The sequence below is a fragment of the Rattus rattus genome, chromosome 1, assembly GCF_011064425.1.
Source record: "Rattus rattus isolate New Zealand chromosome 1, Rrattus_CSIRO_v1, whole genome shotgun sequence".
NCBI lineage: Eukaryota > Metazoa > Chordata > Mammalia > Rodentia > Muridae > Rattus > Rattus rattus.
Window position 1 is genome coordinate 48,350,724 of NC_046154.1, and position 26,137 is coordinate 48,376,860.

The window sequence follows — 26,137 nt, forward strand, 5'->3', positions numbered from 1 at the left end:
AACCTTGGTGATGCTGTGGAATGTTCCAGGTTAAAGCCTGCAGGGGTTGGAGGACCTGTTGCTGGCAAGAGCACAGTCAAGCACTCTGTGATTTTAGGGGACCCCAGGGTTGGGTGGAAGGAACTGTAGTACCCTACAAGCTGGATCTAATGATTGACAGGACCTGGATCACACAAGAGTCAAGCCCCTGGACAGGTTTGTGAGGGGTTTTCTAGATTGAGTTAGCTGAAGAAGGATGGCTCCTGGACTGAATTAAAAAGGACAGCAGCGCTTGTCTGACTGTGGGTACAATGTGGTCATGTGATCAGATGTGATCACATGAGAAGCTGCTCCTGCAGTGACACTTCCCAGTGATGGGCTGTGGTGGCAACCTGTAAGCCAAAATAAAACACTTCTTTAAATTTTCTCAAGTATTTTTCAGAGCAAATAAGAAAGGACAAGATACTAGAGTTCCCAGCATCTAGAAAGACAAAGTATTTCCTTACCACTCTTCCAGTGGAAATAAAAAGTCAAATGCTTGAAATTCAGATTGAAAATATTTTTACAAAACTGCAACATGTCTGAGAGAACCAATAAGTGGTGATATCATTTCCTGTAGATGGTAATGCAAATCACCACAAAATTGGTTGCCTCAAACAGTCGAGTCTTGTTTTTTTGAGCTTCTAGAGGCCAGAAGTTTCAACCAAGGGTGAGAGGAGCTGCGCTTTCCAAAGCCTCAGAGAGCCCCTCCTAGTCTCTCCCCCTCCTAGTCTCTCCCCGAGGCTCTCCTGTGTGAGCATCCCTCCCATCCGTGCTGCTGTCTTTGCCCAGCCTCTTCCCTGGGTTCCGCTGGCTTTCGCATAGTCTTCTTTTGTTTATCAAACCATCCCTCTAGGTAGGGTCAAGGAAGTCACATCTTTTGGGTGGATACTCTCAAACCTAGTACTGTGATTTCAGGAGTGGGAGGAAGAACTTCTCAGTGAACATTTGTCAGTGCTTCTTAACCCTCCCACTGCTGTGACCTTTTAATACAGTTCCTCATGTTGTGGTGACCACCAACCATACCATTATTTTGTTGCTACCTCATAACCACAATTTTGCAACTGTTATGAATAGCAATGTAAATATCTGTTATGCAAGATACCCGGTGTGTGATCCCCATGAAAGGGATTCGACCCACTGTCGAGATCCACAGTTTGAGAACCTCTGGTTTACTTAAACTTGACAGCCAGTACATTTGAGGGACAGACTGGTGACCAGTGCTGGGGCTAGGGGATGGTTCTTAAAAGGGGGAGAAGCTGCTTGGGGGCAACTTATAGTAGGGGGTGTAATTAATGAGCCATGAAAACCCAGCCAAGTGGCAGGCACCCAGTGAGGTGTCCTCCCCGCCCCTGTGGAGAATGCAGTGGAGGGTGTGGGATGAGACCTGACTGCCCCTCAGGCTCCATCTGCCACAGAGCCCAGGGTACCTACCCCACCCTCGCCTCCTTACACCACACACACAGACACACACAGACACACACAGACACACACAGACACACACACACGCACAGAGAGAGAGAGAGAGAGAGAGAGAGAGAGAGAGAGAGAGAGAGAGAGAGAGAGAGAGAGACGACAGAGATGTGGATCTACACAGAGACCCTCTGTGTACAGGTTCATCACCTACTGGGTGGGCCTGAAGGGTGAGAAGCCTGGCCTCCCGGAGGGAGCACGAGGAACTTGCTCAGGGACCTTCTTGCTGCAGGTGGCATTAGTGAGGACTCTGACCAAAGCTTGGCTCATCAAGCACGGGAGAGTCTCCAGCCACCTCTGTGAAAGTGAATGAGCTCATTTGCCTGCCAAGATGGTGGGCTATGCGGTGGGGGGATGAAGAAACAGGACAAAGGGATGACAGACACCAGCTTGGTCCCGTGGGCCTCCTTCCGCCTACTCTAGTGGGCTGTCTGGTGTTAGGTAAAGGCAAAGGTGGAAAGGACGGCGGCCTCCGGCCCCCCGGACCTGGAGTCAGACCGCGGAGCAGTGCCAGACTCGGATCCTGATGCTGCTAGGAGTCTTGCTTCTGAGCAGAGGCTGGCCCCATGCCTTCTCTCTGTGGAACCCACTATAGGGTCTGAGGAGGGATCCTCTTTGCGTCTTCTGCCCAGCACAGTTAGTGTAGCTGGACACTTGCTCCACTGAGTTCTTGGTTAGAGTGTGTAAAACAAAACAATAAAAAAACAAACACAGTCTGAACCTTTACACATGACACACAGACACAGACACAGACAGACACACACACACACACAGACACACACACACACAGACACACACACACACACACACACAGAGAGAGAGAGAGAGAGAGAGAGAGAGAGAGAGAGAGAGAGAGAGAGAGAGAGAGAGAGAGAGAGAGCCCAGCCCCAGTTTGTGCCCACAATGGAGTTTGAGTCTCTGGCATCTTTGAAGACTTAAATGTGGCGTCTGTAGAATCGTCCCTCGAGGTGACCAGTGTAGCTGGAACCCAAAGTGAGCAGTCTTCTCCAGGTAGGCTAGGGGACAGGAGGGCCTAAGCAGCAGAGGGCTGGAGGCCAGGGAGGGAGGGGATACGGGCTGTATGGAGTGCAAAGTTTAGGCAGGTGGAGGGAAGTCAGTGAGGGGTCATGGGTCACAGGAGGAGGGCCCAGGAGAAGTTAGCTAATATTATTGGAGGGAGAAGTACAGGGGTAGCTGCAGACCCCGGAAACACTAAAGAGGTGGGTTAGCATGCCTCTAAGTTGGCTCCCAGTTTGAGGACTAGAGTGGGGGGGGTATGAGGGAGGAATGTAGCAAACAGGTTCGCTTTACAGCCCAATTAGGATTTGGGGTTTTGTCCTTTCTCTGAGCGTCATTTGACGCTGTCTGGGGAGGGCGAGGCCGAAACCCGATCCTTTAGTACCCGGGGCCCCGTTAATGTTTAATCAGAGAAGATCTTCCGATGGGGCTTGGATGGGGCTTGGGGTGGCGTGATCTCCCGGCCCCCAGGCGTCCAGCACCCACACCCTAAAAAGCTTTCCACCTTCATGTGGACGCGCAGTCTGCCACTGGGCTCCCGGTCTCTCTCTGTCTGAGACCTGAGGACTGAGCCAGTGCTTGGCTCCCCCAGGGACATCGCAGCCCGCAGTCCCAGAGCCCAGTGCCCCGCGTTCACGTCCTTCCCGAGGCCGCGTGCACCTCTCCTCGCCCCGATGGGCATCCGCTGCTCTGCGTGGTTGCGGTGGCCGCTGTCGCCGCAGCTGCTGCTGTTGCTGCTACTGTGCCCCACGGGCTCTCGTGCCCAAGACGAGGACGGAGACTACGAAGAGCTGATGCTCGCCCTCCCGTCCCAGGAGGATAGCCTGGTTGATGAGGCCTCACACGTGGCCACCGCCACCTTCCGCCGTTGCTCCAAGGTATGGGTGCGGGATGCTTTGGGTTTGGGGTGGTTCTCTCCGAGGATCTTCTCTGGCCATCCAGTCGTCTGGTGGTCTCTAAGTGCAGCCCTGGGGTGCAGGGTGCGGGGTGCGGGGTGCGGGGTGCGGGGTGCGGGGTGCGGGGTGCGGGGTGCGGGGTGCGGGGTGCGGGATGCGGGGGAGACCTACAGTGCAGCTGCACCTTGTGGCAGAGAGTGATAGGGTGGGATAGGGGAGGCCACGTGCTAAAGGTACTGTGGGGCTTGGTGTGTGTAGCGGGGGCGGGTTACCGGCGTGGTCATGTAGAAAGGGTGTTCTCCGAAATAAGGTGGCATCGGGAGGCTGAGAACTCTAGTGGCACATCTTTCTCAACTGGGTGCCAATAATCATCCTGGGTGCCTGTTGGGGTTCTATAGGCCTTGATTTAGGGGAAGGGTGTCAGGGATGAATGATTGGAAGCACTAGTAGGTGAGTGCGTGGGTGGGCGGAGTCAAATTCTTGGGCATATTTGCTCCTGGCTCTGGGCCACAGGAAGCTCCTGCCTGAATTTTCCCAGGGTTCCATTGAGGTTCTTTGCCCGGCTTGGAAATGGATTTGGGCCTGGAGGCTGCAGTCATTTACCTATCCCAGGGTGGCTAGTTACTTTGTCTTGAGCTTTTGTTAAAAGGGAAGTAACCATCCTTCGGGGACCACGTGGATGATCTCCGGATGTAGTCAGGGGAGAGATCGCTTTGGGACTGTAGCCCACTGCAGTGTGACCATCTGGCTGTTGTTAACAGGGCAGAGGGGAGAATGGGCTTCCGGGATTAACCTAGCCCCAGCCAGTGTGCTGGTGGGCCGGCCAGTCAGTGTCAGGTTCTCAACTCGAATTACCCCTCCCAATGGTCCTCAAGCTCTGTACCGAAAGGAACGTGGAGTCACGGCCAGTGTAATAAAGGGCATTTTAAAGTCCGGCATGCCTATAATTGTGGCTCTCAGGAGGGTGAAGTAAAAGGATTGTGAAGTCAAGACTAGCCTGGGCTATATAGTAAGACCCTGACGCAAACAAATAAAGCAGCTCTAATCAGCACTGCCCCCAAAGGGACTAAGGACCTTGTTTTGAGAGATGAGTGGGCAGAAGTGAGTGTATATCTGAGGGCCCAAGAAAACCCCAAAATTTATCCATCCACTCACTCATCCATCCATCCATCCATCCATCCACCCACCACCATCCATCCATCCATCCATCCATCCATCCATCCATCCATCCATCCATCCATCCATCCATCCATCCATCCATCCATCCACCACCACCCATCCATCCATCCATCCATCCATCCATCCATCCATCCATCCATCCATCCATCCATCCACCCACCATCCATCCATCCATCCACCACCCACCCACCCATCCATCCATCCATCCATCCATCCATCCATCCATCCACTCACTCACTCATCCATCCATCCATCCACTCACTCACTCATCCATCCATCCACTCACTCACTCACTCACTCACTCATTCATCCATCCATCCATCCATTCCGTGAATGTTTTATGGGAATAAAATTTAGAATGAAAATAATTTTGGCACGGAATTTTAGTCCAATCTCTTTATTCTGGCCATGAGATCCTGGGACCCAGAGAGAGAAGGTGCGCCCCTGGCTTCCCAGAAAACTCATTCCATTGCAGAGCACCGTCCCATTTCTGTAGCTTTTCATTTGGCAGAGGGCACTCTAGACTGACCGTTGAAGCATCGCTAGGAGCTCGGCAAATGAAGGAGGCATGAGAATCTTCTAGAGAGTTTATGTCATGGATGAAGGTGCAGAGATGGGGGAGGCAGAGGAAGAAGGCTCATGTGTGTGTAGCCCTTACTCTTATCTTCTGAAGTGTGAGCTATTCTTCCCAAAGGTCCTTTGTGATTTACTTGATGGCTTAGGTCTGATCAAGATTATCAAGAATCTTCAACTCTTCCACCGGGGTGAGTGAGTGCATTGACCCCTAACCCTAACCTGACCCCAGCACTGACTCCTCACTGCCCATTGCTTCCTTTCTAGAATGCAAGTGAGGTTTGAATCCCCAAATCCAGTTGACCCCGAGGGCTTGAACAAAGGGTTATGGACTGAGCTCCTCTGGCGAGAGTCAAAGGTGCCTGTGCAGTGATGTAGGAGGTGAAGGTTCAGAGTGGGTTAAAGTCAAGGCTAAGGACAGCCATTGGGTGTCGGGGATCTGTGGATGGCTTCTGCGCAGGCGCCTCTGTTCCCATGCCTTTGCGCTTGGCTCTTCCCTCTCTGTATGGAGGTGTGGTCTTGCTCCTTCCACGGTTCTTCTCGCCTGCCTCCATTTGCCAATCACCCAGCCTGGTGCCGTACACTCGTCCCTTTTGAGTATCCTTGCAGGTGCATCCTGGGAGTGTGACGGGCCCTGCAACACACGCACACTCTGGGGCTTGAACATGTCACCCGCTTAGGGCCAAAACGCCAGTAAATACTGAAGATGGGATTAAAGCCCGAAGCCTTCCGGTGTTTGCCTCTGGGCTGCTTCTGGAGGGTGTCAGAGGTGTTGGGATAGGAAGGGAGTGAATTACCTTGGATGGGTCAGTGAACGCAGAGGTGTGACTAGAAAGGTCTTTGGGTAGAGTCAGCTGAGTGACCAAGCCATGGATTCTGTAGACATGGGTGTGATATGGCCCTGCCTCCCCTTCCCGCCGGCCACCAAGTTTGTAGCACAAATAACTGCACAGCTGGGGGACTTGTGGTTCCAATCACTGTTTGGCCCCTTCTAGTTACAGTTTGTCTACTCTATCTCTTTGGATCCATTCCTATTCTGTAGGCAAGACTGGAGTCTGGCATGGATGTAATTGACTTTCCCACACTATCCCGTTGTGTGAACTCTCTTCCCCTAGAATACTGTTTAGTCCCCTGGGAGGAAGATTTCCATCCACTGAAGGAATGCCCCAGGCAAGATGCTTCTTCGACCCCTTTAACAGTCAAGTATAGTCATAAAGGCCATGGTGTAATCACCTTTTCAGGCATAGAAATCTTTTTCAGCTCTAACACGGGAGAGTCATTCGATTCACTGTCTGGTGGTCATAACACATTTGCCTCTCAAACCCTATCTTCTGTCCTAACTGCATAAGCTGCTCAGTGCTGGTCACCATTGGCAGGATTGGCATTTCGATTTTGTGCTGTTTGATGAACAGTCTCGTTATGCCACCGAGTCCTGAATTGCAGGTATTTCGAAGGTTTTAAAGAAGTCGTGGCCAGTGTGTCCCACTCATGAGCTATTAGGTGGTCTGCTTAGGCCATCCCTGTCAACATTCCAAAGCTATATGGAGACATAGCTTCAGAAGAGAGAGGGCATGGCATGTTTAAACCCCCAAGTGTCTTATAGGGGTGGGAATCGGCTCATACTCTGCATGTATTCCTCACTGAGGAAAAGCATCATCGACTCTTCATAAAGGGGATGGACCCAAGGGTTGAAGGGGTTGGAAATACCAGAGGCAAGGTTAGGCATGCCTCAGGATCCTTCTCTTGGAGCTAACAGAATCTAACAGCAGAGTGCAAATGCATCAAATTGTAGAGGTGTAGAGGAAGGGCTAACAGAAGATGTTCTGCCTTCTGAATCATTGGAAGAATCAAAGACTAGGAATGGGGTGAGGGGAGCTGAAGGCTTTAGGTAAGGCTTGTCTACTGTCTCTCTTTCTGTCTGAAGGGGCTGTCTATCTGGTGCTTTCTCTTTGTACCAGTAGGGTAGGGGTGGTTTGCAAAGGTGAATGACTAAGGCGATCAGATTAAAAGGGGCTGGACATTCAGTCGGCCCACCTCTCACTGCCCATGAACTTCTTTAAAATAACACAAAAACCCTTTCCTTCCACTGCTTTATATGTGCCCTATGGTGGCAGCCCGTCCATATGTTCTGACAGGCTTTAGAAATCTGCGTTTTGCCCCTTCCACCATGCTTTCAGCCTTGTGCCCATGATTACCCTTGGTGTCCTGGGGTGGGCTCCTGTGGGTTTACCAGAACCAGACACCTCTCATTAGATTCCCTCTCTTTTGGTCAGGCCCGTTTGGGTACCACACATTTCAATCCACCAATGATTGGGGCAACTCAAGACTCAACAAAACCAGGCCTCTGCGCTGCATAAGAGCCTTTTATTGGTGTTCTGGGGAGGTTCATTTGGATAGCTCAGAGCTCAAAGCAAGGGCAGAGAAACAGTGAAAATATCCACATTACTTATGATCACTCTCACCAGACGTACTCAGGAGACAGAAGGTCTCATGGCTGAATGCACTAAAGCTACATTGCTAAGGAGGAATGGGGAGGAGGAGGAGGAGGAGGAGGAGGAGGAGGAGGAGGAGTGGGGAGGAGGAGGAGGAGTGGGGAGGAGGGGAAGAGGAGGAGTGAGGAGGAGGAGAGGAGGGGAAGAGGGAGGAGGAGGAGTGAGGGGAGGAGGGGAAGAGGAGGGGTGGGGGAGGAGGAAGAAGAGGAGGGGTGGGGGAGGAGGAGGAAGGGAGGAGGGGGGTAGAAAGAGGAGAGGGAGGGGGAGGAGGAGGAGAGGAGGAGAAGTAAGAGGGGGGGGGAAGGAGGAGGAAAGGTGGGGGAGGAGGAGGAAAGGTGGGGGAGGAACAGGAGGGGGTTGAGGTAGGGGAGGAGGAAGAGGGGAGAATGAGGGAGAGAAGGAGGGGTGAGAGAAGAGGGGAGGTGGAGGAGGGAGGAGGAGGAGGGGAGGAGGAGGAGGGGAGGAGAAGAGGTGAGAGAGAGGAGGAAGGGTGGGAGTGGGAGGAGGAGGGGTGGGGGAGGATCCTGATCCTTCCTGCAGTATTCCTTAGGCAGGCAGAGATATTCCTCCCAGGGAAATGAAGTTCTATAGGAACAGAGTGCATCCAATAAAGACAGTGTGGGAAAATGTTATATGCATGCTACACTGGGATGATGTCATGCTGGATCCACTGCAGTTCTCATGTTCTCTGCTTCTCTTCCTTCCTGGGGATCAGGAGACCTGGAGGCTGCCAGGAACCTACGTGGTGGTGCTGATGGAGGAGACCCAGAGGCTGCAGGTTGAACAAGCTGCCCATCGCCTGCAGACCCGGGCGGCCCGCCGGGGCTATGTCATCAAGGTTCTGCATGTCTTTTATGACCTCTTCCCTGGCTTCTTGGTGAAGATGAGCAGTGACCTGTTGGGCCTGGTGAGCTACCTTCTTGGGCGTGGGACTTTCCAGGAAGAATGGGCTCCCATTTCCATGGTCCGACTGCCCTTAGTGTGCCCACTGCCAAGAGGCAGGGCCAGTTAGCACCTTGGCTCTTGGTTCCCTGAGTAGCTGCCCTGTAAACTTGGCCACATCCCAGTGCCGAGTCTACATCCATAGGAGGACAGAAGGGACCATAAGACAGCTAGGAGCCCCTACCCCATGGTCTGCCTGCCAGTATCCTTTTCTGGTTTCTCTACTGCCTGTGAGAACCTGTGTCAAAGGTGTCAGACTCTTCTCTGCCGGGACAGGTAGTGCTTGTCCATCACCCCTCTGAATGCTGCCTTTCTTTGCTGAAGGAGGTGAAAGGGGTACAGCTATCACCCGCCCTCCCTGTTGTCCCCATCTTGGCACTCCAGGTTCTCCCCTGCCTGCTAGCTCTCTTCTCCACCTGGTGCTCTCAGTCCCCCTGCACGCACTTAGGTCCAAGGGCTCAGGGGCTTTGCCCAGGCCTCCAGTGTGCATTGCGTGCACATGCACCTCAGGTCACTGCCGCCCCAGGGTTTAAACTGACTTAACATCTTGTTACTAAATGACTGTGGGGCATGGACAGTGCCACAGAGCAGGAGGACATCAAGTCAGTGCCTTCCACTTACCCGCTGTGCACTTTACCGAGCGTTGTCTGTGACACAGCCTTGAGTCTTTCCACCAAGCTTGCGGCCAAGGTAGAGACGCAATGGTTGAGGCCAGAGCAGTTAGCTGGTGCTGTGTGCTCAGCACAGTGGGGAAGGAATAAGACACCTGAAAGACAACAAGCTCTGTACAGGAGGCCATAGAGTTTGCTCTAGGCACTTGAGCCTTGGAGCCTCGAAAGGTGCATAGGCCCCGTTCAGTGTCTCACTAGTTTGTGTAATTTAGAGCAGATGCCTTTCTCTCCCATGGTTATCCGTAAGCCAGATGTGGCGATAGGAGCCATCCTTTGAGGACTAGTGGAGAATGTGGAATATCTTTGTGAATAGGGATAGGTTGAGACAGTGTCTTGCTCTGCAGCCCAAGCTGGCCTCAAAGTCATGATGCCCACAGCCCAGCTTCTGGAATATTACAGACAGGTGCCAACATCACCAGCTGACTGTTGAGTGTTTAAGCAGATAATAAGTAGAGAGATGGGCAGAGGTGGGTTAAGGAGCCCTGGGGTTACTGAAGCACCTAGAGATGCTTTGGGCCTCCAGGAGTCAGGGAGGGGGTGGAGAGAGGCAGCTGAAGCATGGGGGAAGGGTGTGGTAGCTGAGGATGCAGCTGCTGTGAGCCTGGTTAAGGAGCAGGGTGCAGGCCCCTCTCTCAAACTGATGCGGATGCTTCCTGTTAGCCAAACATGCTGGTGGGCTGGGAGTCTGGTTGCAGGGTCAGTGCAAAGGCCGGAGATGGGAGCAGACACACCATGGCCAACACTGGTGTCCTGACTTGAGAGGGATGGTACTAAGATTCCCAACCACCTCCCTGAAGCTAGGCATACCCTGACTCCCAGGTGAGGTGTGGAGCTCAGAATCCAGAGAGAGGAAGAGAGAGTCCTCTGAGCAGTCATACAGATTCAGCCACTGGAGTTATAGAGCACCACGCTCCCCAACCAGAGAGAGAGATGAGGATACAGGCCCCTGGCCTGTCTTTGGGCCTCAGGAGGGAGACTCTGTGACAGTCGGGGAGGTGGACAGTTGGCTCAGGTGGGGCTGCTGTTAGCTGAAGGACTTTTGAAGCCAAGTGCATGGCTCTCTGGTTCTGTAGGCCCTGAAGTTGCCCCATGTGGAGTACATCGAGGAAGACTCATTAGTCTTCGCCCAGAGCATCCCATGGAACCTGGAGCGGATTATCCCAGCATGGCAGCAGACAGAGGAAGATAGCTCCCCTGGTAAGGTCCCCTCTGCCTGCCCCTTTCCCGCCCCACCCCAGGGCTCCGGAGTGTATACTGACCTCTCTGTCCTCTCTGCATTGCTTCATGCAGAAATGCAAGAGTTTCCCCTTAAGTGACCCCTCCCTCCAGCTACTCATCCTTGTTGGCGTCATCCCCTCCTGTCCTAGTCAGTGTTCTATTGCTGTGAAGAGACACCATGAGCATGGCAATTCTTATACAGGAAAGCATCTAATTGGGGCTGGCTTACACTTTCAGAGGTTTAGTCCATTATTATGCTGAGAAGCATAGTGGCATGTAGGTAGACACGGAGAAGGAGCTGAAAGTTCTATATCTTGATCCACAGGCAGCAGAAAGACACTGTCACATTGGGCATAGCTTGAACTTATAAAACCTCAAAGCCTGCCTCCACAGTGACACACTTCTCTAACAAGGCCACACCCACTCTGACAAGGCCATACCTCCTAGTAGTGCCCCTCCCTATGGGTCAAGCATTCAAACACATGAGTGTCTGGGGGCGTCATTCCTATTCAAACCACCACACCTCCAATCTGGATAGCCCCTCTTGCTTCACTCCTCTCTAGGAAGAGCCTAAACCTGACTGACCCACTATTTGTGGGATACCCAGCCTTGTAGACAGGGATAGACCCCTCAGCAGGGCAGACACAGCTCACTTCAATGGCTCCCATTTAGATATCTAGTCTCCCAGCTTACCTTGCCCCTATCACTAGTACCATCAGCCTGCTGGAGGCTCCCTGTATCTGTCAATGGTCTGCCCAGTGTGCCTTGCTATCAGAGATGGAGAAAGAGAGACTTGGGAAGGTGGTCTGGATCGGTAGGACTGTGGTTGACATCGAGTTGAGAAAGGCTGCAGGGTGTCTGCCTTGGGGAAGGATCAGAGGTTCTGTGGAGTCTGAAGTGTCTGTCCCCTTCGAGGATGTAGGAAGGCTAATCTACTGCTTAAATAGATGGGGCATGGATTTGGTGAGATGGATGAAACCTGGCAGCTGTGAGTATCTGAGCTTCTCAGGCTGCTGGGTACCCCCTGAGGGTGGGCACAGGCTGGGGGGTGGCAATCCAAGGTTCCTTTTCCTTTTAGACACCTTGCCTTGTATCTCTACCATACCTGAGGCCTGCTAGGGAGGTACTCAAAGACTTAGCTGTATGCCCAACCCCAGGATGAGAATTCTTTAAAGATTCATGTTTTTAAAATGTGTGTGTTTTGTCTACATGTGAGTACACGTATGCATATGTGCCATGTGCAGGCAGTGCCCGCAGAGGCTTTGAGGAGGGCATCTGGTCTTCTAGAACTGGGGTTGTAGAGAGTTGTTGGCCACCATGTGGGTGCTGGGAACTGACCCCAGTTCATCTCCAAGAGCAGCAAATGCTCTTAGCCATTGAACCATCCCTCTAGTCCCCCAGGCTGAGAATTTTTGAGGGTAGCTGCCGCCTTGGGCTCTCCTTCCTTTCCTCCAGTCTCCTAGCTCTCCTTCCTTAGCAAACAGACATGTGCTACCCTCTGCAGGCCCCCTCCACCAGGCCTGCAGGGGCACCCCCGACCCTAAGCGTCTCATGTAGTGCTCACCCCATGCCTGTTCCTTGAAGATGCTCACCAACTCAGGGATGGAAGGTGCAGGCGTCAGGGTCACGGTGAACTTCCTGCACCGAGTTCCACCCAAACTCAATGGGGGAAGAAATAGCCCATGGGCTTACCAGTTGCTTGCAGGTGAATTTGTGGACTTGGAGCCTGTTTCTTCCCTGGAAATGTGTTGGGCAGCCAGGACATCAGGCAGTCCTGCTAGTTTCTTTCCGTCTTCTCGGTCCTTGCCTTAGCGAGATGGGAGCGCACATGCTTGGAAGATTGGTTCATCTTATACCATAATACTGTGTTCTGAATGTTCCCATCAGTTTACCTCCTGGCTCTGTCGTTTGCCAGCTACAGGCCGCAGGCAGCTCCCAGCCCTCTCTGTGCCCCACTCCTTGCTGTAAGATTCAATAGCATGCAGCTCAGGAAGTGTGGGGAGGTTTCGCATGAGCTGTGTAACAGGTGGGGTGGCAGACAGCTCAGGACATGCGCAATAGTGTTAACCCCGGAACTGTTCTCTCTCGTCCCACAATGGCTGCCATGGGAAGACGGAAGTAGCCAGGTGGAGGTGTATCTCTTAGATACCAGCATCCAGAGTGGCCACCGGGAGATCGAGGGCAGAGTCACCATCACTGACTTCAACAGTGTGCCTGAGGAGGACGGGACACGCTTCCACAGACAGGTGGGTGTGACTCTCACTTCGTCTCAGTGGTGGGCGAAGGTGGGCAGGGGTGCCACCCCTGAAGCACTGTGTCAGTACTGCCTAACTTTCCCTGCCCTCTGTCAGTTGGTTCGGACCCCCTCACGTGATCCCTGTGTTGATTGAGCAGGCGAGCAAGTGTGACAGCCATGGCACCCACCTAGCAGGTGTGGTCAGCGGCCGGGATGCTGGTGTGGCCAAGGGCACCAGCCTGCACAGTCTGCGTGTGCTCAACTGTCAAGGGAAGGGCACAGTCAGCGGCACCCTCATAGGTGAGTGACACTCTGGGTTCTACCTGGTGTGAGAAAGGAGCCAAAGCTTAGCAGGAAGCAAGGTCTCACGGTCAGGCAGTCTCTGTTACAGAGTCGGCAGGGCCCCAGAGATCAAGAATGCAGGTGGGAAACTGAGGCTTTGGAGGGGGTGGGGCTCAGTCCAGTGGGCCTGTGGGTGAGTGCTCTCCCACAGCTCTGCACTGTTCCCTTACAATGTTGTCACATGTCACCTTTGCAAAACCCCGAGGTAGTGGAAGCCAGTTTTCCCATCTGTGTGCTAACCGCGAAAGCTGGGACACCTACTTGGTGGGGGAACTGCAATGAATCTTTCCGGATGTTTGCAGCTCCTCGGTCCACTCCAGTGGTACCCAGAGGGTTAGAACTTCAGTATATACGCAGGGAGAGGACGTGCAGAAGCGCTGGCTCACTGTATCTCAGTGTGAGGCTTGGCCGGTGACCCCGAGGCTGGCATGAGATGGCAGTTAAACAGAAAGCCCAGCCAGAGAGCGTCACTTGGCCAGGGCCTACAGCAGGAGCCTGCCAGCCTCTGGGGATGGAGCTGCTAATGGCTTGACTGCCGCACACCAGTTAGATGTTGGCCCTGAGCTCGTCCACAAAAGATATGGGAACCGGCTTGGCTTATCAGTGGGACTTCAGTTGTTTTGTTTGTTTGTTTTAGATTTATTTTTCTCACGATCATGAATGTTTTGCCTGTATGTATGTATGGGTAGCAGGTACCGGGAACTGAACCTGGGTCCTCTTCAAGAGCATCAAGTGCTCTTAACCACTGAGCCATCTTTCCAGCCACCTGCTTGGGACTTAGAGCACAGCCAGTCATTGACACACAAATAAAGCAATAGCTTCTGTTCCATCAGGGATGGCTTGTGTCTGTCCCACCCCCTTATTGACCAACCTCAGTCCAGTTTGCCACTGCTGAAGGCCACTGTGTAGAAAGAGATTACTCATTCACTGGGAGTCCTTACCCAGGCCAGGCTCTGGGCTCTGGAGGGCTTTTTTGCAAGAGAACTTTCCCCACCAATGTGTAGAAAGCACCTAATGTGGTTCAGGGTGAAGTGGGCTCAACAGGAAGGAGCTGTTACTCCAGTCTCAGGCTCCTCTGTATGAAGCTGGGGACAGTGGTGTCAAGTCTAAGCACAGGTCTACATCAGCTAGGGGTCAGTTGTAATCACGCATGTCACCGATACCCCTGTGTCACCGATTCTCCTGTGTCCACTTCGCTGCCCCTTACCTCCTCCTGGTGTGAGGGACCTCACCAACCAACCCCTACATGAATGGTCCTGGACCCCAGTTCCAACTTCAGCCACAGTCCCCCAGGGCCACCTGGATCTAGAAGGTTCTGAGAAGTTGGCTTGGCCACACTGTGTAACAGAACAGGAGTCTGAAAAGGGACGGAGCTGTTAGGCTAGGCCAGCTGTGGTTAGACTCAAGTCTCCAGGCTGGCAAGGGTTAGAGTTATCTGTAGAGCAGGCCTGGGGTAGAATTGATCTCCACACTCATTCAGAGCAGGAACATAGTGTTGTTGATGTTGGAGGATTACATCCCCGTAGTGGAGAGTTGTGGGCGACACTGTGGAGTCTTTAACTCCTGACTTGATACAAACAGCACTGTCCCTGTTTATAGAGGGTAGATTGGCAGCTTGTGAGTGGGTGCCAGGGTGGTCTCTGATTATTTTGGGTGCAAAACTCGAAGTGTGGTGAGAGGGCCTCTGAGCAGGCCTCAGAGGGACGTGGAGGTTTATGAAGACTGAAGGCTGTCAAGGAGGCTCTCTCATTTCTGGAGGCCTAGGAATTTTCTGGAAAAGCATAAAAGTTTGGTGAGGCTCCTAATAGTTTGAATATTCAGGTTCTCAGAGAAGCTGGAGAAGTTAAAAGTGGGGAAAATGTTTCCCTTTTTAGGGCTAGTGTTTTTCTTTCTTTTAAATTCACTGTTTGACAGATTCATACATGTGTATATTTTGGTCATTTTACCCCCATATTATCTTCCTTTATCTTTCACACCCTCTGCCGACCCCCCTCTTCTTTCCAATAAGTCTCCAGTCTAGTTTTCTTTTGTTTGTTAGCTTGTTTTGTGACCCACTGAGTTTCGTTACAGTTGCTAGCAAGAGAATTATTTACTGGGGCATAAACAACTTAACAGTGTGCCCCTGTGAAAAAAAATGACACCTCTTGCCTCAGGGGAGCAGTTACCTGCTAGTGGCTCCTTAGGGTGGGGCTCTGTGAGTCCCTCTGCCATCCATAATAGAGTGTTACCCACCTGGTGAGGTAACATGATACTGTCATGAGCACAATGGCCTTGTCACATTCAAACGATGTTTCAGAGCACTCTGCTCACCCCTGGTCCTTACATCCTCTCTTACCTCCCTTCTGTGGTGTTCCTTGAGCCCTGCAGGAGAGGGGGTGATAAGGATGTCCTGTTATGACTGAGCATTCGTGGTCACTTACCCTCAGAACTTTGAGGCGAGGCTTCTCACACCAGGAGGAGGCAAGGGGAAGTGACGTGGACACAGGAGTGTCGGTGATATCTGTGTGTATAGCCAACCCATAGGACACAGGAGTGTATTTGACATCTGTGATTGCAGCTGACCCAGCTATGAGTCTCTGCATTAACTGCTCTCCACTTTATAAACACCAAGCTTGAGAGTAGCACACATCTCTGGCTATCAGCATAAACATTTAGAAGGCGGCCTAATAATATGACGATTTAGCAAAACCAATAGTGGCCTATGATCTTCCCAGCCATAGGTTTTGACCAGGTTTACCGCACCAGGCATAAATCCCCTTCGGTGGAGTGAGCCTCCAATCCGATCAGAAAGTGGTTGTTTACTCTCATGATAGCCACACTACTAGTGCACCGGTGAGCATATGCCATTGGCCAGGTTTGAACTGAACTCAAAGGCTTACAAGTGGGTAAGCCTGTTGACTTTTATCTCCCACCAGCCTGCGTAGCACCCTTCAGCTGTGAGAAACTGTGAGGCAGCAGGGGGCAAACTTCCAACTCAGTTCTAGCTTGATTTTTCTCTGCGTTAGTTAGGGCTATCTAGAGTAACCTAACTTATAGAATGAGTCTCTCTCTCTCTCTCTCTCTCTCTCTCTCTCTCTCTCTCTCTCTCTCTCTCCTTCTCCCTCTCTTTCTGTCCACACATATGTGTGTGTGTGTATGTTCATGCATGGCACACGCTTGTATGATTCATTAGAATGACTTACAGCTAATCCAACCATGGTCGGCTGTGAATGGAAAGTCCAAGAATCTAGTAGTTTCTCTGGAGTCTGAGTCTGGCTGTCTCGGCTGCTCTTCACTATATCCCAAAGAAGCGGGCTCTAATGCCAAACAAAGCGATAGACTTGCTAGCAGAGTGAGAGCACGCAGGCAAAGAGCAAACGCCTCCTTCTTCCAGGTCCTTAGGCTTCCCAGCAGAAGACCCAGATTAGAGGTGGATTTTCCCAACTCAAAAGATCTGGATTAAAGGTGTCTTCCTACCTCATAGATCTGGATTAGGAGTTGACAACCAAGAATAGCCATTACATCCTGCAACCAAAGTATGTGACGTTTTCTGAAATAACATCTTACCATCTAGTTCTGGGAAGCACTCAGCTCCTTCAGTTTTGAGTCTAAACTTAATCTAGAGGCAGAATTATTCCCTTCCTCCAGGGACCCAGTGCTTTCTCTCAAGGCATTCAATAGATTGGGTGAGGACCATCAATACTGTGGAAGTCATCCACTTTACTCAAAGGAAGTGAGTGAATGATTTAAATGTCCGTCATACATAAAATACTTTCAAGGTAACGTTCAGATAGGTTTGGCTAAGCATCGGAGCACCAAAACGACCACCAAAAAACCCCATCGCACTGTGTCTCTGAGGGAAGGAGCTGGAGGAGGAGAGTACACCTCTCTAGCAGGTGACCTGGGCTTGATTTTTCGCAGGCCTGGAGTTTATTCGGAAGAGCCAGCTAATCCAGCCTTCGGGGCCACTCGTGGTGCTGCTGCCCCTGGCGGGTGGGTATAGCCAGATCCTCAACACTGCCTGCCAGCGCCTGGCAAGGACTGGGGTAGTGCTGGTGGCAGCAGCCGGGAATTTCCGAGAAGATGCCTGCCTCTACTCCCCAGCCTCTGCTCCAGAGGTAGGTGCTGAGCTGTTTTGCCAGAACAAAGGGAAGGTGGCTCTCTTGCGACTGAGCTGCCTGGGCTGAAAAGTGCTTAGAGCCTCCAAACCGGGACCCCAATGGAACTCAAGCCATTCCTGCTTCAGTGTCTGTGGGAAGCTGTGACCCATGCAGCCATACCTACAATCCTGCCCAGCCCTTTCTCCCTTTCCCCTCTCAGGACCTGGGGCCTTATCCCATCCCTCTTCTGTCCCTTGGAAGGCAGGATAGCACCCTCAGCTTTCTCCCCACCCCTAGCTTTCCTAGATCACCCACAAACCCCTAAGCCATTTATGTGTCAGATTCACTGTCCTGTCCAATCCTTTAGTGTCCTTCCCACCCCCCGCATTGTTCAGCTCCTACCTATAAATGACCTTAGTGAGATTAGTGGGTGTCTGCTGGCCCCAAAGCCCTCATGTGATGGCCTCTTGTAATTATCCACCATGTCTGGGACTGTAGTAGGTGCATCCTGGGAGGGGCCTCTCTGGAGGACTTGATGGTCCAGTGGGCTCTTCCTCATCTGGGGGACATCTGCAGAGCAAATCTCTTAGTGCTGAATGTGCGGAAATGGGAGAGAGGCACCTGTTCCTGTTCAAGGCTTCATGTAACCCGGCCTTTCCTCCCTGACCACCAGAGCTTAGCAAGCTGCTCAACCTAACACTGCCGTCTTGCCCGCTCTAGGCTTTATACAGAACCTGAGAGCAGGCCCCTTTCCTACTTGGTCTCTACCCTAGAACATGGGCTCCACATGGAGTCAGGAAATGGGCTCTGGAAAATGTTGGGGAGCCCTGGCCACGGTGAGGCGCCACAGCTCCCCAAGGAGCTGCATTTCTCACAGGAGGTGGCATTTCAGTGGGCCACCGTGGGAACTGGAGTTGGCTAGTCCAGAGGCAAGATCTGCCAGTCTCATTGTGGCTCTGGTCTTTCTCTGCTACCCACTTCCTTACCATGCCAGGTCATCACAGTTGGGGCCACTAATGCCCAGGACCAGCCAGTCACCCTGGGGACTTTGGGGACAAACTTTGGACGCTGTGTGGATCTCTTTGCCCCTGGGAAGGACATCATCGGAGCCTCCAGTGACTGTAGCACGTGCTTCATGTCACAGAGTGGGACATCACAGGCTGCTGCCCACGTGGCTGGTGAGTCACCACCCCACTACCCTGCCACCACAGCCCTTTGGCAGGCAGCAGGGTCTGTCCCCTGACCCTCTGGGTCACCTCATGTGCCTGACGGCAAATGTGAGGGGGACCAGATGGTGACTGTGGTGAGCAGCTTTGCTAGTGCGGTGCAGTGTCCGAGGTAACCTACGTAAAGGAAGAAGTGTTTATTTTGACTCACGGTTTCAGAAGGTTCAGTCATGGTCACTTGGCACCTTTATTTTAGGGCATGCTGTGGTGGGGAGTGTGTGGTAGAGCAAAACTGCTCCCCTCATTTGCCTGGAAAGCAGAGAGGAAGGGTACACCCCTAATGACCTATTTGTATTAGGAAAAGGTTCTGTCTCCTCCCACAGGCTGGTGACTAAGCCTTCGATATATATAGGCTTTTGGGGAGAAATTTAAGAATCAAATTATCACAATGTCCTGTAAATGGAGTTTAATAAACTCTATTATTAATATGATCTGGACAGTCCCCCAGCTCTTGAACAACTACTGGGGGTTACCCTTAAATCTATTTTACTAATCGCTAGACTGTCTACTTTCTAGCTGTGGTACCCAAGTACCTGCTGTTTGAATCTCGCTGGGTTACTTCTCCAACAGTCCCTTCTGGAGGTTGGGGTGCGGGTGGGGGGTAATTTCGCTCGGGCACGTGCTCTTGGTCTGGCATGTCTAATGGAGACCTCCTCTTCTCTCTGTCTTCCTCCTCCTTCATTCTTTCTCCTTCTTCCTCATGGTCCCTACCTGCAACCCCCAGCCTGGTAACCGAAACTCCACCTACTTCTATTCTCCCCAGTAATCGGCTGTAATGGCTTCTATTTAACTGATACTTTAAAGCTGGGGAGCAAAGTTTACATAGCATCACTGTAAGTGAGGATCTCGTTGGGGGCAACTAGATCTTGGGGGTCAGTATTTAGCATTTGAATACACAGCAGCACCAGACCAACTCCCAACGATGTCCTGAAGAACACTGGGTCTATCAGGGAGGGATACACAAATGGTGGAACAGAAAGCAGTTGGAGTTCTCCTGAGGGAGCTCCACTGAGGCACCTGTAAGGCCTGAAGGTCAGGAAGGCTCCCCGGAGGAGGGATGTTTGATGTGGGTTTTGGTGGGTGGTTCACCTAGCAAATGCCTGCAGTTGCCAAGGCCCACAGGCATGATCAGATAGATGTCTCCTTACCTGGATTTCACCGAGTGAGGGATTGCAGGTGCTTAAATTTCCAGAGGAGCAGTGTGTGTGTGTGTGTGTGTGTGTGTGTGTGTGTGTGTGTGTATGTACGTGCGTGTGTGCATGTGTGCGTGTACGCACATATGTGTGTTTGTGCCTGAATGTGTGCCCTGGCAGGAGCCCTATGTTTTGGGAAGGAGGGCCAGGCCACCTTCTGTAATCTGCACCTCCAGGCATTGTGGCTATGATGCTGAACCGGGATCCGGCACTTACCCTGGCTGAGCTGCGGCAGAGGTTGATCCACTTCTCTACCAAAGATGTCATCAACATGGCCTGGTTCCCTGAGGACCAGCGGGTGCTGACCCCCAACCGGGTGGCCACACTGCCCCCCAGCACCCGGGAGACAGGTGAGCAGGACGGCAGGGAGGGTACACAGTCCCTCCCCTGGTCCTCACAGGAGGGTTTTTCTTCTCTTAGCTGCAGTTTGAGGGCAGATGAGAAGGCTTGATGATGATTTCTTGGGGAAATAGCCAGCTTGCAGCCTCTCTCCCTGCCATCAGCTGAGGCGATCCCTAACATCTCTGGTGGGTGCTTCTCCTACCCCGGAACCCTACTCATCTGGGCCTTGTTGCAGGCGGGCAGCTGCTCTGCCGGACAGTGTGGTCCGCCCACTCGGGGCCCACCCGTACAGCAACAGCCACAGCCCGCTGTGCCCCTGAAGAGGAGCTGCTGAGCTGCTCCAGCTTCTCCAGGAGCGGGAGGCGACGGGGTGATCGAATTGAGGTGCCGGGGCCCTGTTTGTGTGTCTGTCTACCCCTAACCAGTCCCAGCCCTCAGCAGGTACAAGTGGCTCATGCCTGAGTCTCCTTCTAATCCCCAATTTTAGGCTTAAAGTTACGGTCAAAGAGAGCCACATCCAGGATGGGCAGTGCCTGCTGGGTGTGGTCAGAGACTTGTGGAGGGACATTTTAAGAGCTGCTTCACGGTGTTGGTCTGGGACTCTGGAGTCGGGTAAAGAGCGTTCAGATGCTGTGTGACACTGAGTTTGGCTGGAGGGCAGCACCTGGCCAGGACAGCCAGGTCCTAAGGATAGACCTGTGAAATGTCCCAGGCTGGGGCTGGTATGTTAGCCACCCAGTGTCTCCGCCGGAAGCTTTATTTATGATGGAGCTGCCTGGAGACAGAACCGTCTGCCTCGGCCTGGGCAAATGACTTGTCTTTAGAGTGGTGGGGATAAGCATGATGCTGCGGGCTCCAAGGGTCCCAACTAGGTACCTGTGTGTACTCTGTCCCAGCCCCGTATTCTTTCTCACTGCTTCTTGTTTTTCTGCAACTCTCAGGCCATAGGGGGCCAGCAGGTCTGCAAGGCCCTCAATGCATTTGGGGGTGAGGGTGTCTACGCGGTCGCGAGGTGCTGCCTGCTTCCCCGTGCCAACTGCAGCATCCACAACACTCCTGCAGCCAGAGCTGGCCCACAGACCCATGTCCACTGCCACCAGAAGGACCATGTTCTCACAGGTAGGGATCTTTTCCAAGCGGTGAAAAAGAGGCCTGGTTGACTCCATAGTGTGGTCCTTCTGAGCCTGAGACCCAGGGCCCATTTTAAGCTGGCTTCCATCTCGTCCATGTAGTTTGATCCTCTTTCTCCTTAGCTTCCTTTGGGAAAAGAGGGTGATGATGGCGGGGTGAGGTGGAACAGAGGATGGGGGTGCCTGGTGCCATCCAAAGGAAGGCTCTGAGGTCTGTCACCAAGGGGGCAACCTCAGTTTGAATTCTACACTTAGTGGTGGGATAAGTTCCTAATCAGCCTGTGCTTGGTTTTCTAATCATGGAGGGAAAGGGTGCATGCCACGCATGTAGCCTGGTGCTGGGACAAGGTATATCAGCTCTCCTTGTTACATCACTGCCCTGCCTCTGGGCTAGGGGGCATTAACGGCCACTGTCAGAAATAGTCCCAGGCAAGTAGTAGAGGTCACCAGTGAGGACTTTGAATGCTGTTAGGGGATGGTGGCTCTCAAACTGGGAGGAGGCCAAACAGCCTTGCATGAATGGAGGTTAAGTGCTGGGCAGGGCGTGAAGGAGTGGGAGGTCACTGGGGATGGCTCACTCAGTGGCAGAATCTGGTGGAGTACAGGCTGGGGAGCCACTGAGGGTTCCAGAGTGAAGGATGGGGTTGGCAAAGCCCAGACACAGAATGTATCTTCAGGGGGCAGGTGAAGCCAGTGGGAGGCTGCAGCCTGGACCTGGCAAGGCCCCTGGACCTGTTGGTTGCACTTCCGTACTGGGCTCTTGTTTGCCTTTTTGAGTGTCAACAGCTAAGCCCCAGGGCATGTTTGGAGCCATGAGAGCCTTTGACCGTCCCTCTCTGCAGCCTAGCAGAGATCCACTTATCAGCTAAGCCAGTGGCTCTCAACCTTCCTGATGCTGCGACCCCTTAATACAGTTCCTCATGTGGTGGTGACCTCCAACCACAAAATTATTTTCGTTGCTACTTCATAACGGTAATTTTACTACTGTTATGAATTGAAGTGTAAATATCTGTGTTTTCTGATGGTCTTAAGTGACCCCTGTGAAAGGGTCATTCTATCCCTCCAAGGGGGTCTCGACCCACAGATTGAGAACTGTTGAGCTAAGGCACCTTCCCCTCCATGTAGAGTGAGGTCCTGTAGCCAGGACAGAGAGAACTGAAGTCCTCAACACCCTAATATGCAGAGTCCTTGCCATGAATAGGTTATGTGCTGGGACCACACACGTGGCCTCCATCTTCCCATAGCATCCCCATGGGTGCTCTGGTACTCCCAATGCCACAAAAGGGCACCTAGGGCTTAGAGTAGCCTAGTGACCACTATCCATGGTTTTTGTAGCCGGTGGTGTTCCTTATTTCCAAAACTAGAATCCCAGGTCCCACACAGAGCTGCTCACACCTTAACTTTTGGTGGTAGGATGGGGAAGGAACTCACAGAGGTTCTGAGCACCTCAGGCTGAAGAGCCCTTTCCCATCCCCTCAACCCCCTTCTCTGGCTGGAGAGACCATGTTTTAAGAAAGTAAATTTCCAAGAGGTTGGATGGCTCTCTCACAGCCCCTGAGATGGTCAGTGGCAGATTTGAAGTGAGAATCCAGGGATCCTATTGCTCAAGCCAGCATCATTTCTCTTGGAGCTGTTTCTGTCTTTCCCAAGCTTTAGACTTGAAAGGAGTAGCATCAGTTGGGACCAGAAAGACAGGAAGTCCACAAAATTACAGAGTCTGATCTGTGTGTTTTCTGTTCTAGGCTGCAGCTTCCACTGGGAAGTGGAAGACCTTGGAGCCCAGCAGCAGCCTCTGCTGAGGTCCAGACATCAACCTGGCCAGTGCGTTGGCCACCAGGAGGCCAGTGTCCATGCTTCCTGTTGCCATGCCCCAGGTCTGGAATGCAAAATCAAGGAGCATGGCATCCCAGGTCCTGCAGAGCAGGTGAAGGAGTTGGGGATGGCTGGGTACCTTGGTCTTGTGTGTGTGTGTGTGTGTGGGTGGGTGGGTGCTGCCCTGTGTTGAAGGGGGCCCCATGGGTCAGGAGAGGAGCTAGACGGTTTTTACTGTTGCAGGCACAGCATGTGAGTATTTGAGCGAGGCAGGCAGGCCCAGTTTTGCTTCTGCCCACCGCTGCTGCTCTTTGAGAGCATGCATGGTCGTGGCAAGTGGGAAGGAAACACCGTGCTTGATCACTTTCTGATGGGGGGCCGCTGAGGTTCTGCAGAGTCTGGACACAGAGCTGTAGATGCTGAGCGAGTGAAGGTTGAGGAAAGGAAGAGCCCTGGGAAGAGAGCCTGGGGCCAACAGATGGCCTTTCAGAGCTAGAGGCAGAAGTGTCCGTCCTTTATACAGCTCTGGGGGTGGGCGGTGTGAGGCAGAAAGCTGCTCTATGAAGGGGAATCTCAGTTCCACTCTATCAGTGAGCACAGGTACCCGGACAGGCTGGCTCCAGTCTAGTCCAGTCCTAGGAGATAAACTGGGCAGAGGTGCCTGCTTGGCCCTCCAGGAGTCCCACTTGGTGGGAGAAGTAAGCAGAGTTAGTTCCAGAGGGCCAGTTTGGAGAGTGCTAATATGGAGAAAAATGGAGCAGGGAAGGGTGGTGGGTAGAGACACCCTTGAGATGAGATGACAAGCCATAGGGTCACCATCGGGAACAAAGTTTCTGGCAGAGGAAACAGCTAAGGTCAAGAGGGGTGACAGTATATCTTGGTGACAGGATCATCTAGGCCAGTGGGGCAGGTAGGGTCTCAGAAGTCTGGAAACATCTGACCTGGGGCGTGACCAGGCCCATGGTTGCCGAACTGAGAGACAGGAAGGTCTGCAGGATAGCCCCTGCACTGCTCCAGGTCTAGGACGTGAGGGTCTAGGCTGGAGTGGGAGTTAGGGGGAGGTGTTGCAGCCGGAGATGTGTAGGTGAAGAAGAACAGGTTCAGGGTTTCTGCTGAGCCTCTGAACCATTCTGCTGAGCCATTAGATGGGATGGGAGGCTGCAGAGGGAGCGACTTTGGGGAAGTGAAGGTGGCTGAGTTAGACGTCTGCCCTGGAAGGAGAGTGTTGGTTACTGTTGGGTGCAACCCTGCCTGTGTCTGAGAGGCTGTGGAGTGTGGTCAGCCCACAAGTCTCAGACACAGGCTGTCTTCCTCTGGACTCTGGCAGGTCACCGTGGCCTGTGAGGCAGGATGGACCCTGACTGGATGCAACGTTCTCCCTGGGGCATCCCTCACTCTGGGGGCCTACAGTGTGGACAACGTGTGTGTGGCCCGAATCCGTGATGCTGGTAGAGCGGACAGGACCAGTGAAGAAGCCACGGTAGCTGCTGCCATCTGCTGCCGGAGCCGGCCTTCGGCAAAGGCCTCCTGGGTTCACCAGTGACAGCCTCAGGCAGGCATTGTGCCTGTGGCTGGATGCAGAGATAGACGGCCTGGCTCTCTTGTGTCTAGCCAAAGGTGGGGAGACTCTGCCTGGGGGAACTTGGCGTCTCATCCTGGGTACCCATTCCTGGTGTATGTGTGGGGAAGCACCTCCTTCATGGTCAGGGAGCCTGTGCTTGGCCTTCTGCCATCAAAGATGTTAAGCTATAGTTGGCTTTGGCCAGCTGCTCCAGGATATCAGAACCTGAGAGCACTTGCTACAAGGCTAGTGTTCAGTCCTCAGGCCTCCAGAGTGAATGTATCCTGCAGGAAGATAATGATGGATCGTGACCCTTGACGGTCATCCCCCCAGGTCAGATGTCACCAGACTAGAAAAGTATCTGAAAGCTGCTGGGGCCACTCACAGCTTGCTTACTCTGGAGACAGCATTTTGGGCTCCCTGATTAATGCAGATCAGTTCTGCCCACCTCCAGGGGTGGATCCAGCTGTGAGGCCCACCTGTATCTTCCAGATGTTCTCATCTGCTGCACCGAAGGCTCTGGCCCTGCTCAGGAGAACATGCTACGAACTCCCAGCTGACTCTGTTTGCACTGGAGAACCACACAGGGCTTACCCCACTACCCTGTGCACTGACTGGCTTCACTTTATGAAGGAAGAGACAGGGCCAGAGAAGCAATGTCATGCAGCCAGTGATGCTAGGACATAAATCCAGAGTGGCTGGCCCTGAAGCCATGCCTCTTGGCAATGCCAGGCTGGGCATCCTATTTTTGAAGCAAACAAAAAATGAGAGGACAGGCTGTGCTTCAGCGGCTTGTTCCTGGACCTATGCTCCCTTAGCCCCAGTCCCACGGATCATGTGGAGAGTGGAGGAGCAACAGAGGGCGACTGTACTAAGGCCACACAAGCCGACAAGAACACCTCTATCCTTTTGACCTCTTCTGCTTTTTTTTTTTTTTTTTTTTTTTTTTTTTGGTTCTTTTTTTTTTTTTTTTTGAGCTGGGGACCGAACCCAGGGCCTTGCGCTTCCTAGGCAAGCGCTGAACCACTGAGCCAAATCCCCAACCCTTCTGCTTTTTTTATAGTAAGCTTATAGTAAGGTAGGGACCTGCGATGCTTTTGTAACTCGATATTTATGCCGGGTTTTATAGAGTTTTTATTATGTAGTGACTTTTCAGAATAAAAGAAGCTGATGTGACTGCCTGCACCTGACTAAGGCTGCCTGCTTACCAGGTTGACTATCTGCCAGACGGTGGCGTGCACAGGCCTGCAGTGGGCCCATTCTAAGAATGCAGCCACTGTTCCTGTAGCCTCCTGATGCCTCAGAGTACTAGTATTTGTCCTGGGGATCCCACTCCCTCCAGCATTATAGACTCTTTGGGCTCATGCCTACAGCACTCCTAGCTCCCAACACTTCTACCACCCTTCTGGCAAGGGCTCAGCGGTGTTTCTCGGCTCATTCACTCATGAGTCTGTGGTGTTTCTGCAAGCAGTCTATAGTTGCCCCGATTTGAAATGAAACATGCTCTCAGATCTTTTTTCAGTGTGCAATGTGCGAATATCCCTGTCATGCAGTGTGGACCCCTGGGTGTTACTGTCTTAGGCATGGTCTATCTCTATACAGTCTACACAGTGGATCTGCCAAAAGCCTCCAAGTGGTTTTCTGCAAAGCAAAGCCATGTGTGAAAAGCACTATAGCTGGCAGATGCTGATGGCTCAAATGTTACAATAGTGGCTGTCACCGCAGCCACTGGCACCT

At 52.6% G+C, this 26,137-nt stretch overlaps 1 protein-coding gene across 1 annotated transcript; it reads left to right on the forward strand.

Moving 5' to 3' along the window:
* The first annotated feature begins 3,067 nt into the window (after positions 1-3,067).
* Positions 3,068-25,322, forward strand: Pcsk9 (proprotein convertase subtilisin/kexin type 9). The gene is made up of 12 exons (XM_032901162.1): positions 3,068-3,386; positions 8,364-8,555; positions 10,335-10,458; positions 12,592-12,725; positions 12,874-13,015; positions 16,958-17,154; positions 18,131-18,314; positions 19,732-19,905; positions 20,133-20,281; positions 20,839-21,016; positions 22,770-22,951; positions 24,167-25,322. Exons 1-12 carry the CDS (start codon positions 3,183-3,185, stop codon positions 24,380-24,382), a joined length of 2,076 nt encoding a protein of 691 aa, XP_032757053.1. The 5' UTR covers positions 3,068-3,182; the 3' UTR covers positions 24,383-25,322.
* Positions 25,323-26,137: the final 815 nt, after the last annotated feature.